At 44.7% G+C, this 15,334-nt stretch overlaps 1 protein-coding gene and 1 long non-coding RNA gene across 2 annotated transcripts in view; both read right to left on the bottom strand.

Moving 5' to 3' along the window:
- naa60 (N-alpha-acetyltransferase 60, NatF catalytic subunit) overlaps positions 1 to 9,888 on the bottom strand; it is a 19,972-nt gene extending 10,084 nt beyond the window's left edge. Inside the window, exons 1-5 of the mRNA XM_029729225.1 lie at positions 9,669 to 9,888; positions 8,551 to 8,666; positions 6,283 to 6,412; positions 2,173 to 2,269; positions 602 to 722 (exon numbers count right to left, since the gene is read on the bottom strand). Of these exons, the coding sequence (XP_029585085.1) occupies positions 602 to 722; positions 2,173 to 2,269; positions 6,283 to 6,412; positions 8,551 to 8,660 (458 nt within the window). The 5' untranslated portion in view covers positions 8,661 to 8,666; positions 9,669 to 9,888. The remainder of the gene's footprint in view (positions 1 to 601; positions 723 to 2,172; positions 2,270 to 6,282; positions 6,413 to 8,550; positions 8,667 to 9,668) is intronic.
- LOC115171984 (uncharacterized) lies at positions 21 to 601 on the bottom strand. Its single transcript, XR_003871339.1, has 2 exons — positions 520 to 601; positions 21 to 462 (listed from the first exon to the last, which is right to left on the bottom strand). It is a non-coding gene; the product is annotated as an uncharacterized LOC115171984 (long non-coding RNA).
- Positions 9,889 to 15,334: the final 5,446 nt, after the last annotated feature.

Raw genomic sequence — 15,334 nt, 5'->3', positions numbered from 1 at the left:
AAAAAAAATACAGTTTTAGATTTGAGTAATTTAGCAGACGCTCTCCAGAACAGCATTCATCATAAGTCAGCTAGGTCAGACAACCACATATCAGTCATAAAGTACATTTTTCCTCAGGAAATAACAATCAAATCAATTACTTATTTCCACAGCTGGTCCCTACCTACCAACCTACCTACCTTTTGTGGTAGGAGTGTACAGCTGGTCCCTAACTACCTGTTGTGTTAGAAGTGTATAGGTGGTCCCTACCTACCTGTTGTGGTAGAAGTGTATAGCAGGTCTCTACCTACCTACCTGTTGTGGTAGAAGTGTATAGCAGGTCTCTACCTACCTACCTGTTGTGGTAGAAGTGTGTAGCAGGTCTCTACCTACCTACCTGTTGTGGTAGAAGTGTATAGCAGGTCTCTACCTACCTACCTACCTGTTGTGGTAGAAGTGTATAGCAGGTCTCTACCTACCTACCTACCTACCTGTTGTGGTAGAAGTGTATAGCAGGTCTCTACCTACCTACCTACCTACCTGTTGTGGTAGAAGTGTATAGCAGGTCTCTACCTACCTACCTGTTGTGGTAGAAGTGTATAGCAGGTCTCTACCTACCTACCTGTTGTGGTAGAAGTGTATAGCCGTGGTGTTGGTTGTCAGCACATGGAGGTAGATGGCCTTGCAGTGGTCCTGGGCCGTGGTGGAGATGTGCTCCTTAAGACTGTCCAGCAGCAAGGAGCCTGGGAGGGGGAGAAGAGAAGAGTAGCAGGACAGTGAGTGACTGTGAGTGTACCTAGGGCTGTGGCGGTCACAAAATTGTCAGCCAATGATTGTCATGCAAATAACCGTCTGTCTCACGGTAAGTGACCGTTAATTAACATAAACACATGTAGCCTCTCCTGGCTCCCACACACAGCCTACAAGCCATTTTAAAAAGTCTAATAAATCCATGCAATATAGCCTAGATCTTCACAATAAATTAACTATTTATTTTAGACAGGTCCAAAGAAGCATGATATGAAGAAAATGTAGTCTATTTCAGAAGAACAGAATAGCCTACTCTGAGTTGTCCTTATGTTAGACCCTGATCTGGCTATGCCATGTGGCTGTGGGCTACACTAGATCATTTAGCAAACAAGACATGCTTAGAATTCCCTGGCATTATTTTATTTTATAATATGAAGAATACAATTGAACAAAGCTGAATAAAATATAAATATTCTCTCCAAATGATTTGAGGGAGTGTGCACATGTGGCTATTCTATGTTGAGTGGTTAGCAAAGAAACAGGTACTCCTATATGCTTAATTTATAGTTATTAATGTAACTTTAGTTGTTCTACAAACGTGGGGCTATATGTTTTGATTTTTAATACATTGTAAGGCTGCATGATGAGACTAATGATGATTTGAAAAAAGTTGCTTAAAAAGGCATGAGTTCTGCTTAGTTTTTTGTGCAGGCTGTACACTCCAATAGTCTCTCATTCACAATTTGACAAGCACTTGATAATGCCTCGTATTTCCCAGCTGCATCCCCTTTGCGGCCATAATGCACCCCCCCAAAAAAATCAGTGCCTTTTGTGGCACGGAGTGCTGCGTTGTGACCTTCTCCCGGAGTGTGCTGCACAATCTGAAGTGTCTCTCACTCACATGGCTCTCCGTCACGAGATCGGGTCTTTCTCACAGGCTACAAGTGAAGACACATCGGGGACGCACCCGCGCATATCCTTATCCAATTCCGAGGTGCATATTGAAGATATTGGAAGAATTGTCCACATTTACTTTATCAGCCAACTAGATGAGTAGGCCTAACGAAAAGCAAAACCACTAGCCTATAGAAAGCTGATGGGATCCTCCTCTTTTTATTAGAGGCCATCACTCTGTTTTTTCTCCCACAATTGCATAGCCTATAGAAATGACGCGCAACATGAGCTCATGGGCTCTCATGAAGTGTTGGATTAGATTTTCGAATACATTTGCATTGATGTCAGAGTGATTAGAGGGACAATAGAGTGCTGAGTACCAGGCAGTTAGCAAGTTTGGTAGGCTACTAATGACCATCAGCAGCATCTGAGCTTGGCGAAGCCTAATTACCGTGACTACACGGTCATGTGGAATTTGACTGCCTTCATGACTCGTGACCGCCAGTGTGGCAGTAAAACGGTCACCGCAACAGCCCTAAGTGTACCTACCTATTCCATGTTTCCTGAACTCCTTCACCACCCCCAGACTCAGTATGTAAGCCACCTGGGTGTCCACAGGAAATCTAGAGGCTAGGATGTCTCCATCCTGCAGAGAGGAGAGGTTATACACAGCTATTAATACTTATAACACTGACTAACACCAGGAAATCTAGAGTCTAGGATGTAGGGACATTGTTTTGCGAACAGTAATGAACAGTTTAAACATTTCTACACGCCGTGTCGCATTATTCAAGTATGTTAACTTCTGTGCAGCATGAGTGGGCTAAGTGGAGTACAGGCTAAGTGGAGAGCTAACATGATGCAGCCCAGACTCCCAGTACAGGCTGAGTGGAGATCTAACATGATGCAGTCCAGACTCCCAGTACAGGCTGAGTGGAGATCTAACATGATGCTGCCCAGACTCCCAGTACAGGCTGAGTGGAGATCTAACATGATGCTGCCCAGACTCCCAGTACAGGCTGAGTGGAGATCTAACATGATGCAGTCCAGACTCCCAGTGGAGATCTAACATGATGCAGTCCAGACTCCCAGTGGAGATCTAACATGATGCAGTCCAGACTCCCAGTACAGGCTGAGTGGAGATCTAACATGATGCAGTCCAGACTCCCAGTACAGGCTGAGTGGAGATCTAACATGATGCAGCCCAGACTCCCAGTACAGGCTGAGTGGAGATCTAACATGATGCAGTCCAGACTCCCAGTACAGGCTGAGTGGAGATCTAACATGATGCAGTCCAGACTCCCAGTACAGGCTGAGTGGAGATCTAACATGATGCAGTCCAGACTCCCAGTACAGGCTGAGTGGAGATCTAACATGATGCAGCCCAGACTCCCAGTACAGGCTGAGTGGAGATCTAACATGATGCAGTCCAGACTCCCAGTACAGGCTGAGTGGAGATCTAACATGATGCACCCAGACTCCCAGTACAGGCTGAGTGGAGATCTAACATGATGCAGTCCAGACTCCCAGTACAGGCTGAGTGGAGATCTAACATGATGCAGTCCAGACTCCCAGTACAGGCTGAGTGGAGATCTAACATGATGCAGTCCAGACTCCCAGTACAGGCTGAGTGGAGATCTAACATGATGCAGTCCAGACTCCCAGTACAGGCTGAGTGGAGATCTAACATGATGCAGTCCAGACTCCCAGTACAGGCTGAGTGGAGATCTAACATGATGCAGTCCAGACTCCCAGTACAGGCTGAGTGGTGATCTAACATGATGCAGTCCATACTCCCAGTACAGGCTGAGTGGAGATCTAACACGATGCAGCCCAGACTCCCAGTACAGGCTGAGTGGAGATCTAACATGATGCAGTCCAGACTCCCAGTACAGGCTGAGTGGAGATCTAACATGATGCACCCAGACTCCCAGTACAGGCTGAGTGGAGATCTAACATGATGCAGTCCAGACTCCCAGTACAGGCTGAGTGGAGATCTAACATGATGCAGTCCAGACTCCCAGTACAGGCTGAGTGGAGATCTAACATGATGCAGTCCAGACTCCCAGTACAGGCTGAGTGGTGATCTAACATGATGCAGTCCATACTCCCAGTACAGGCTGAGTGGAGATCTAACACGATGCAGCCCAGACTCCCAGTACAGGCTGAGTGGAGATCTAACATGATGCAGTCCAGACTCCCAGTACAGGCTGAGTGGAGATCTAACATGATGCAGCCCAGACTCCCAGTACAGGCTGAGTGGAGATCTAACATGATTTTTTTGTTCTAACATTTTAATGTAACCTTAATAAAGTCAGTTAAGAACAAATTCTTATTTACAAGGACGGCCTACACCGGCCAAACCCGAATGACGCTGGGCCAATTGTGCGCTGCCCTATGGGACTCCCAATCACGGTTGGTTGTGATACAGCCTGGATTCGAACCGCTGCGCCACTCGGGAGCCCATGAGTGGAGCAGGCACAGTGCACTAGAGCTGTAAGGGAGACATCAGCTGCACTGATAGACTCTGCACCTCTCTGATTCAGAGGGGTTGGGTTAAATGAGGAAGACACATTTCAGCTGAAGGCCTTCAGTTGTACACCTGACTAGGTATCCCTCATTCCCTTTCATCCGTGAGACACATTTGACAGAAGTACTACCAAAAGTAACAAACATTCTGGTACCGAGACGTTTTTCATGTTCTAGTATCGAAAAAGTACAGAAGTTTTGGTATACCGAGCAAAACAACCCCCTCCACCTCTCTCCATCACCCTTCAACACCCCTCCATCCCCCACACCCCAACCCCCTCCACCTCTCTCCATTACTCTTCAACACCCCTCCACCCACAACACCCCTCCACCTCATGCCCCCCTCCTCCATGACCACCCTCCTTTTCTCCTCCACCCTTCCATCCCCACCTCCTTCACCACCCCCTCCTCTCCCCTTCCACCACCCCTCCTCCTCCTCTCCACCGCCCACCCTACCCCTCGTCCCCACCCTCCCCTCCGGCTGCTTCAGGTCTAATTAGTAGGAGACTATAAACAGAATGTAGAATGTCAGTGTGTTCCATTTCAGACTGTTCCTAACAACTCTGACTGACAGGGATATGGAACTAACTACACTACTGGAAACATAACTACTATTATCAGGGCTGGCCTCAAACCCATTTACATTCCTGTCAATTCAGATAGTGATACAAATTCCAATTCCAAATGATCCTAATTGAAAACAATTGGAATTGCTGTGTTGTTCCTGAATTGACTGAAATTTAAAAGGGATTGACCCCAACCCTGACTTTAATATGACCCCACTAACAACTACTGTCTGTCAAAACATTCAGCTTCCAACAATATGTGTTCAATATGGGGTACATTCAGTCTATAACGGACATTTCTATCCTGAAAACATGTTCAATCGTCCTGTCAGTCAGTCAGGACCATCTCTACCCCAGCACCAGTACCTCTCTGTGTACTGTCAGTCAGTCAGTCAGGACCATCTCTACCCCAGCACCAGTACCTCTCTGTGTACTGTCAGGACCATCTCTACCCCAGCACCCGTACCTCTCTGTGTACTGTCAGTCAGTCAGGACCATCTCTACCCCAGCACCAGTACCTCTCTGTGTACTGTCAGTCAGTCAGTCAGGACCATCTCTACCCCAGCACCAGTACCTCTCTGTGTACTGTCAGTCAGTCAGGACCATCTCTACCACAGCACCAGTACCTCTCTGTGTACTGTCAGTCAGTCAGGACCATCTCTACCCCAGCACCAGTACCTCTCTGTGTACTGTCAGTCAGTCAGGACCATCTCTACCCCAGCACCCGTACCTCTCTGTGTACTGTCAGTCAGTCAGGACCATCTCTACCCCAGCACCAGTACCTCTCTGTGTACTGTCAGTCAGGACCATCTCTACCCCAGCACCAGTACCTCTCTGTGTACTGTCAGTCAGTCAGGACCATCTCTACGCCAGCACCAGTACCTCTCTGTGTACTGTCAGTCAGTCAGGACCATCTCTACCCCAGCACCAGTACCACTCTGTGTACTGTCAGTCAGTCAGGACCATCTCTACCTCAGCACCCGTACCTCTCTGTGTACTGTCAGTCGGTCAGGACCATCTCTACACCAGCACCCGCACCTCTCTGTGTACTGTCAGGACCATCTCTACCCCAGCACCCGTACCTCTCTGTGTACTGTCAGTCAGTCAGTCAGGACCATCTCTACCCCAGCACCCATACCTCTCTGTGTACTGTCAGTCAGTCAGTCAGGACCATCTCTACCCCAGCACCCGCACCTCTCTGTGTACTGTCAGTCAGTCAGGACCATCTCTACCCCAGCACCCGCACCTCTCTGTGTACTGTCAGTCAGTCAGTCAGGACCATCTCTACCCCAGCACCCGTACCACTCTGTGTACTGTCAGTCAGTCAGGACCATCTCTACCCCAGCACCCGTACCTCTCTGTGTACTGTCAGTCAGTCAGGACCATCTCTACCCCAGCACCCGTACCTCTCTGTGTACTGTCAGTCAGTCAGGACCATCTCTACCCCAGCACCCGTACCTCTCTGTGTACTGTCAGTCAGTCAGTCAGTCAGGACCATCTCTACCCCAGCACCTCTCTGTGTACTGTCAGTCAGTCAGGACCATCTCTACCCCAGCACCCGTACCTCTCTGTGTACTTTGGTCCGGCCCTTGATCTCAGCTACGATCATTCCCACGATGCCTCCCTTGAAGATGGCGGCTAGGGAGAAGAACTTCTTGTTGGATGTGATGTCATTATACCATGAGTCTGGGTACCTGTAGGGGGACAGGTGAGGCTCAGAGGTTAGATTCCTGCTGGGGCCACTCATATGGATAATGCATGACTAAGTCACTTGGGATAAAAGCGTTCGCTAAATGGCTTATAGGCCTAATATGCCTTAAGGTAGGTACAGGTGGCAAATAGAATTAGTAGACTTCAGCTGTATTCAGGGGACAGGTGGAAAAAAAAATGAGTAGTCTTCAGCTGTATTAAGGTGACAGGGGACAGGTGGAAAATAGAATGAGTAGACTTCAGCTGTATTAAGGTGACTGGGTACAGGTGAGGACAGGAGGGGTAGACTTCAGCTGTTTTAAGGTGACAGGGGGACAGGTGAGGACAGGAGGGGTAGACTTCAGCTGTTTTAAGGTGACTGGGTACAGATGAGGACAGGAGGGGTAGACTTCAGCTGTTTTAAGGTGACTGGGTACAGGTGAGGACAGGAGGGGTAGACTTCAGCTGTTTTAAGGTGACAGGGGGACAGGTGAGGACAGGAGGGGTAGACTTCAGCTGTTTTAAGGTGACTGGGTACAGGTGAGGACAGGAGGGGTAGACTTCAGCTGTTTTAAGGTGACTGGGTACAGGTGAGGACAGGAGGGGTAGACTTCAGCTGTTTTAAGGTGACAGGGGGACAGGTGAGGACAGGAGGGGTAGACTTCAGCTGTTTTAAGGTGACAGGGGGACAGGTGAGGACAGGAGGGGTAGACTTCAGCTGTATTAAGGTGACTGGGTACAGGTGAGGACAGGAGGGGTAGACTTCAGCTGTTTTAAGGTGACAGGGGATAGGTGAGGACACACCAATCACTACTCTGGACGGTTCTGACTTAGAATATGTGGACAACTACAAATACCTAGGTGTCTGGTTAGACTGTAAGCTCTCCTTCCAGACTCACATCAAACATCTCCAATCCAAAGTTAAATCTAGAATTGGCTTTCTATTTCGCAACAAAGCATCCTTCACTCATGCTGCCAAACATACCCTCGTAAAACTGACCATCCTACCAATCCTCGACTTCGGTGATGTCATTTACAAAATATCCTCCAATACCCTACTCAATAAATTGGATGCAGTCTATCACAGTGCCATCCGTTTTGTCACCAAAGCCCCATATACTACCCACCACTGCGACCTGTACGCTTTTGTTGGCTGGCCCTCGCTTTCTACTCGTCGCCAAACCCACTGGCTCCAGGTCATCTACAAGACCCTGCTAGGTAAAGTCCCCCCTTATCTCAGCTCACTGGTCACCATAGCAGAACCCACCTGTAGCACGCGCTCCAGCAGGTATATCTCTCTGGTCACCCCCTAAGCCAATTCCTCCTTTGGCCGCCTCTCCTTCCAGTTCTCTGCTGCCAATGACTGGAACGAACTACAAAAATCTCTGAAACTGGAAACACATCTCCCTCACTAGCTTTAAGTACCAGCTGTCAGAGCAGCTCACAGATCACTGCACCTGTACATAGCCCATCTATAATTTAGCCCAAACAACTACCTCTTCCCCTACGGTATTTATTTATTTTGCTCCTTTGCACCCCATTATTTATATTTCTACTTTGTACTTTCTTCCACTACAAATCTACCATTCAAGTGTTTTACTTGCTATATTGTATTTACTTCGCCACCATTGCCTTTTATTGCCTTTACCTCCCTTATCTCACCTCATTTTCTCACATTGTATATAAACTTATTTTTCTACTGTATTATTGACTGTATGTTTGTTTTACCCCCATGTGTAACTCTGTGTTGTTGTATGTGTCGAACTGCTTTGCTTTATCTTGGCCAGGTCGTAATTGTAAATGAGAACTTGTTCTCAACTTGCCTACCTGGTTAAATAAAGGTGAAATAAATCAAATAAAAATTAAGGTGACAGGGGACAGGTGAGGTAGACTTCAGCTGTATGAAGGTGACAAGGGACAGGTGAGTAGACTTCAGCTGTATTAAGGTGACAGGGGACAGGTGAGGGACAGGTGCCCTGGGTTGTGTTCAGTGGGGCTCAACATAGCAAAGCGTTTTGAAACGGAAAGTGAAAATCTGTTCTTATTAGACAAGTTAAAGTACCACTACAGTTTCACTCAGCTCTCTCTCCACTGAACACAATACGATCCTGTGTTGCTATTGGCCGCGTGGCGCAGTACTCACTCGATGGGGAACCAATCACCGCACAGCAGCTTGACGCTGTCTATGTCATCGTGGCAGAGGAGGCGGAGCTGGACTTCGCTGAGCGCAGTGGGGGGCACCACGTCGGTCATTCACACCTAGAAAACGACCAATGCCAGGAGAGATACAGTTATTAACTCCTACAACCCACCAATCACAGATCACACACACCAATCACACTGATCAATCTTCTATAACATTGTCTGCCATATTTTGTTTATATATTTATACACAACTTTTAAAATGGTTAGTTAGCTGGTTAATAAATTGCCAGGTGAACTGTCCTTGGTCCTTTTAAAATGGTTAGTTAGCTGGTTAATAAATTGCCAGGTGAACTGTCCTTGGTCCTTTTAAAATGGTTAGTTAGCTGGTTAATAAATTGCCAGGTGAACTGTCCTTGGTCCTGGATATGAGGGTTCATCCCAAATGGCACCCTAATATCTTTATAATTCACTACTTTCGACCTGTGCTCTATGGGCCTGGTCAAACGTAGTGCACAATAAAGGGAATAGGGTGCCATTTGGGAGGCAAAGGTGGATGGAGAGGGACAGGGAATGATAGCTAGACAGGCAAACAAACTTCTGAAACCTCTCTACTCTGCCCCTGGTGGCAGTAGCAACTGTCATCGGTGAGGACGAAACCAGAACTTTAAGTTAAATGCCAAAACAACCTAATCAGCAGCCCTAGTAAGGTGCTATGTTATCAAGCTAGCTAACACTGCTAGCAAACTGACATCTCTGTTGTTTGGTTAACATACTACAGTAAATTCAGCTAAACAAGATGCATTATTAGCCAATTCCTTCCCCCTTTAGCTAGCGTTAGATATTTAGACTTGACTGGTTGTCAAAACAAGAAAGTTAGCTAACCTAGCTAGCTAGCTTTCAAGTTCTGAGGGGGTTCGCTAGCTGACGTAGCGACCTACTTAGCTACGATTCCAGGCAAAATAAGTAAAGGAAATATAAGTATAACTGGACAACACTTCGCTAACTATGTCAGCTCAAAAGTTAGTAGAGGATAATGGCTACAATTAGCTGGGTAGCTAGCAAGGTCTCTTGTTAGCTGACCGACAAGCTAGCTAGCTCAAATATTTTGTAACCTACCTTGTTTGTGCGCTGGAACAAGAGGAAGGTGCGGGGGAAAATTCCTTGGGTGTCGTTTGAAGTGTTTTCTACAGTGGGAACACCATGATAAAACCCAAATTTGCTCTCTATTCAGAAAACCACTGACACTGGTCTCCCACCAATACATTAGCTGGCTAGTCAGCTTTGCTAATTTGACAACTAGCCGAGTTGGCTTTTTCCTGTGTATGTCACATTCCGGAAGTCATTCAGCTTTGTGTGCGGAAATATAGTTTCTCTGGGATATGGTTTTGTAGTTTAATTTCCCCAAAATGATTGGAACAAACATAGTATACATTCAGACATAGGCAGTATTTCTGTTACATGTACTTTAAATACGTATTTAATTACTCTTGAGTGTTTTTTTTACACTGTCCCGAACAACAATCCAATGTATTTTGTAACAAGATACATACAGACCTTTAATTTATATTTAGAAAATACTTTTCCATACACATTTTTTTATATATATATATATATTTTATAGCGGTTCATCATTTTGTCGCCCCCTTTCACACTGCAATGGTATCAGAAGTCTGATGGCACTATGGTGTGATAAGAATGACAAAAATGTAAATGAACACTGGGTATTATTCTAATGAGCTCCGCACCCAAAACAAGGCCAATAATAATACCCAGTGTGCTTTGCAATTGATCATTTTTACATTTACATTTTGGTCATTTAGAAGACTTACGGTCAGTGCATTTAACTAAGGTAGATAAACAACCACATATCACAGTCATAGCAACTAAACTGTTTTTTGTTACCATTACTGAGAATGCTGTTGGAGTGAAGGCATGAACTGGCAAATGTATTTAGAATTTTGAAAAGGTTGAAAATACAAAATACTTGTATTTTATCTAGATACAATACTTTGCAAAAGTATTTTGTATTTTAGTTTGATACATTGGTTTTTAGAATATCTTGTACTTGTAACCAGATAGATTTGTATGCATCTTTTGCCCATCTCTGTATACATTGATAGCCTATAGTAAAATATGCTCCTTTCGAATGAGGAAGAAACCCCTAGTAAAGTTGTTTATGCACCTTCCCAACGTCAAATCCCTCGGTATCATTTTTGATACAGTTGACACAACAGTAATAGATGAAAGTCTGACGATATGCCACTGACTGTGGCCAAAGCAGTCCAGTATTACCTGTGAGGGGGTACAGCCCTGGATGGACAATAACATCAGTCCAGTATTACCTGTGAGGAGGTACAGCCCTGGGTGGACAATAACATCAGGCCAGTATTACCTGTGAGGGGGTACAGCCCTGGGTGGACAATAACATCAGGCCAGTATTACCTGTGAGGAGGTACAGCCCTGGATGGACAATAACATCAGGCCAGTATTACCTGTGAGGAGGTACAGCCCTGGATGGACAATAACATCAGGCCAGTATTACCTGTGAGGGGGTACAGCTCTGGGTGGACAATAACATCAGGCCAGTATTACCTGTGAGGAGGTACAGCCCTGGATGGACAATAACATCAGGCCAGTATTACCTGTGAGGGGGTACAGCTCTGGGTGGACAATAACATCAGACCAGTATTACCTGTGAGGAGGCACAGCCCTGGGTGGACAATAACATCAGGCCAGTATTACCTGTGAGGAGGTACAGCCCTGGATGGACAATAACATCAGTCCAGTATTACCTGTGAGGAGGCACAGCCCTGGGTGGACAATAACATCAGGCCAGTATTACCTGTGAGGAGGTACAGCCCTGGATGGACAATAACATCAGGCCAGTATTACCTGTGAGGAGGTACAGCTCTGGATGGACAATAACATCAGGCCAGTATTACCTGTGAGGAGTTACAGCTCTGGGTGGACAATAACATCATGCCAGTATTACCTGTGAGGAGGTACAGCCCTGGGTGGACAATAACATCATGCCAGTATTACCTGTGAGGAGGTACAGCCCTGGATGGACAATAACATCAGGCCAGTATTACCTGTGAGGAGGTACAGCTCTGGGTGGACAATAACATCAGGCCAGTATTACCTGTGAGGGGGTACAGCCCTGGATGGACAATAACATCAGGCCAGTATTACCTGTGAGGGGGTACAGCCCTGGGTGGACAATAACATCAGGCCAGTATTACCTGTGAGGGGGTACAGCCCTGGGTGGACAATAACATCAGGCCAGTATTACCTGTGAGGGGGTACAGCCCTGGATGGACAATAACATCAGTCCAGTATTACCTGTGAGGGGGTACAGCCCTGGGTGGACAATAACATCAGGCCAGTATTACCTGTGAGGAGGTACAGCCCTGGATGGACAATAACATCAGGCCAGTATTACCTGTGAGGAGGTACAGCTCTGGGTGGACAATAACATCACAATTTATCACATAATTTATTAATTAACATGTATTATTTATTTTCTGAGTTATGAGTTATTACCACTCTTTATTAGTATACATAACTAGATAATAACAATATCCGGTCTGATGCTCTTGCTATCAACACACTATCAACTGCAAGTGCAACTAACTTGACTCTCAGACAGACAATCAAATGGTGCACCACTTTTGATCAGGGCCCTTACAGGACACCATACAGTGCCTTCAGAAAGTAATCACACTCCTTTACTTTTTCCAACATTTTATTGTATTACAGCCTGAATTCAAAATGGATTAAATGGAGATTTTGTGTCACTGGCCTGAACACAATACTCTATAATGTGAGTTAAATAATGTATTTAAAATGAACAGCTGAAATGTATTAAGTCAATAATTATTCAACCCCTTTGTTATGGAAACGCCTAAATAAGTTCAGGAGTAAAAATGTGCTTAACAAGTCACATAATAAGTTACAAGGACTCACTCTGTGTGCAATAATAGTGTTTAACATAATTTTTGATTCACCACCTCATCTCTGTACCCCACATATACAATTATCTGTAAGGTCCCTCAGTCGAGTAGTGAATTTCAAACACAGATTTGTGACAGAAAAGAAGGAAGCCTGTACAGACTAAAAATATTCCTAAAACATGCATCTTGTTTGTAACAAGGCACTAAAGTAAAACTGCAAAAAATGTGGCAGAGCAATTCACTTTTTGTGCTGAATACAAAGTGTTATGTTTCGGGCAAATCCAAAACAACAGCACCCGATGTCACAGGAAGGCCAAAATAAATCATCAAGGACAACATCCACCCGAGTCACTGCCTGTTCACACTGCTATCATCCAGAAGGCGAGGTCAGTACCGGTGTATCAAAGCTGGGACCGAGAGACTGAAAAACAGCTTCTATCTCAAGGCCATCAGACTGTTAAACAGCGATCACTAACTCAGAGAGGCTGCTGCCTACATAGAGACTTGAAATCACTGGCCACTTTAATAAATGGAACACTAGTCACTTTAATAATGGCACTTTAATAATGCATTACTCATCTCATATGTATATACTGTATTCTATACTATTCTACTGTATCTTAGTCTATGCATTACTCATCTCATATGTATATACTGTATTCTATACTATTCTACTGTATCTATCTATGTATTACTCATCTCATATGTATATACTGTATTCTATATTATCTATTGCATCTTAGTCTATGTATTACTCATCTCATATATATATACTGTATTCTATACTATCTATTGCATCTTAGTCTATGTATTACTCATCTCATATGTATATACTGTATTCTATACTATCTATTGCATCTTAGCCTATGCCGCTCTGTCATTGCTCCTCCATATATATATATATTTATATATTCTTATTCCATTCCTTTAGTTAGATCTGTGTGTACTAGGTATTTGTTGTGTAATTGTTAGATATTACTTGTTAGATTTTGCTGCACTGTTGGAACTAGAAGCACAAGCATTTCGCTACACTCGCAATAACATCTGCTAACCATGTGTATGTGACCAATAACATCTGCTAGCCATGTGTATGTGACCAATAACATCTGCTAACCATGTGTATGTGACCAATAACATCTGCTAACCACGTGTATGTGACCAATAACATCTGCTAACCATGTGTATGTGACCAATAACATCTGCTAACCATGTGTATGTGACCAATAACATCTGCTAACCACGTGTATGTGACCAATAACATCTGCTAACCATGTGTATGTGACCAATAACATCTGCTAACCACGTGTATGTGACCAATAACATCTGCTAACCACGTGTATGTGACCAATAACATCTGCTAACCACGTGTATGTGACCAATAACATCTGCTAACCATGTGTATGTGACCAATAACATCTGCTAACCATGTGTATGTGACCAATAACATCTGCTAACCATGTGTATGTCACCAATAACATCTGCTAACCATGTGTATGTGACCAATAAAATTTGATTTGATCTGACCTTTCAGCCTTGACAAAAAAATAACAATTTATTCCCACTTTGTAACACAATGTCACGTCCTGACCAGCAGAGGGCATATTGCTTAGTCTAGGTCAGGATGTGGCAGGTGGTTTGTGTTTGTTTAATGTTGATGATTGGGACTTCCAATTGAAGGCAGGTGTGTATAGTTGCCTTTGATTGGAAGTCCTATATAGGTGTGTGTGTTTGTCTTTGGGGTTGTGGGGAATTGTTGTGAGCACTGCTGCGTTTGGTATAGCCTGCCACACCGTCAGTCCGTTCATTGTTTTGTTTGTTGGTTTTCAGTGGATGCTCTACTCCTTTTGTTTTCAACATTAAAAACATGAGTATCCACACTTCCGCTGCGCCTTGGTCCTTCTCTCTTAAATACGACATATTCGCCGAAGAGTACGACATATTCTGTGACACACAACAAAATGTGGAAAAAGTCAAGGGGTGTGAATATTTTCTGAAGGCTCTGTACATATCTTAAGCCCAATTCCCATAGCAGGGGTGCCGAGGGTGCTGCAGCACCCCCTGATAAATTACATTAAAAAAATTATATAATAATAATTTCTGGTCAAAAGTAGTGCAAAATCAAGTCAAATCCCATTTTATTTTTCACATGCGCCGAATAAAACAGGTGTAGACCTTACAGTCAAATGCTTAGTTACAAGCTCTTAACCAACAATGCAGTTTTAAGAAAATTAAAAAAAGTTTTAAGAAAGTACATTTTTATACTAAAATAAACTGAAGTAAAAAATAAATGTAAAAAAACACTATGTATGGAATAGGGTCATTTGATAATGTAGATACAGATATGCTGTGTCATCCCTGAGACTCACATGGAAAGTGACCCCCCCTTCCCCATAATGAAGCTATATACAGTAGGAGCACCAGTCAAACACGTAGCTCCTTCACTCTACCTAGTTCAGGTTTAATCTTATCGCCTCACTGAAGACACCTGGTCCCTTCTCACACCCAGTACAAACACTAACACTATAGGACTGCTGAGCTGGGCTGTGAAGCACCTCCGCAACGCTTTATATTTGATAGGCTGCAGCAGAAGTGAACTCCTTTGTCGGCATGTGCACCTGCGTGTGCACAAAATCGTCTGGGAAACTATTTGTGTGCCCGACTTATCTCATCTATAGTGTAGTATTAGGCTCCCGAGTGGTGCAGCGGTCTAAGGCACTGCATCTCAGTGCAAGAGGCATCACTACAGTCCCTGGTTTGAATCCAGGCTGTATCACATCTGGCCGTGATTGGGAATCCCGTAGGGCGGCGCACAATTGACCCAGCATCATC

Source organism: Salmo trutta, chromosome 32 (assembly GCF_901001165.1).
Source record: "Salmo trutta chromosome 32, fSalTru1.1, whole genome shotgun sequence".
Classification (NCBI taxonomy): domain Eukaryota; kingdom Metazoa; phylum Chordata; class Actinopteri; order Salmoniformes; family Salmonidae; genus Salmo; species Salmo trutta.
Note: the sequence above shows the minus strand (reverse complement) of the source record. Positions and strands in the feature narration are given on the sequence as shown.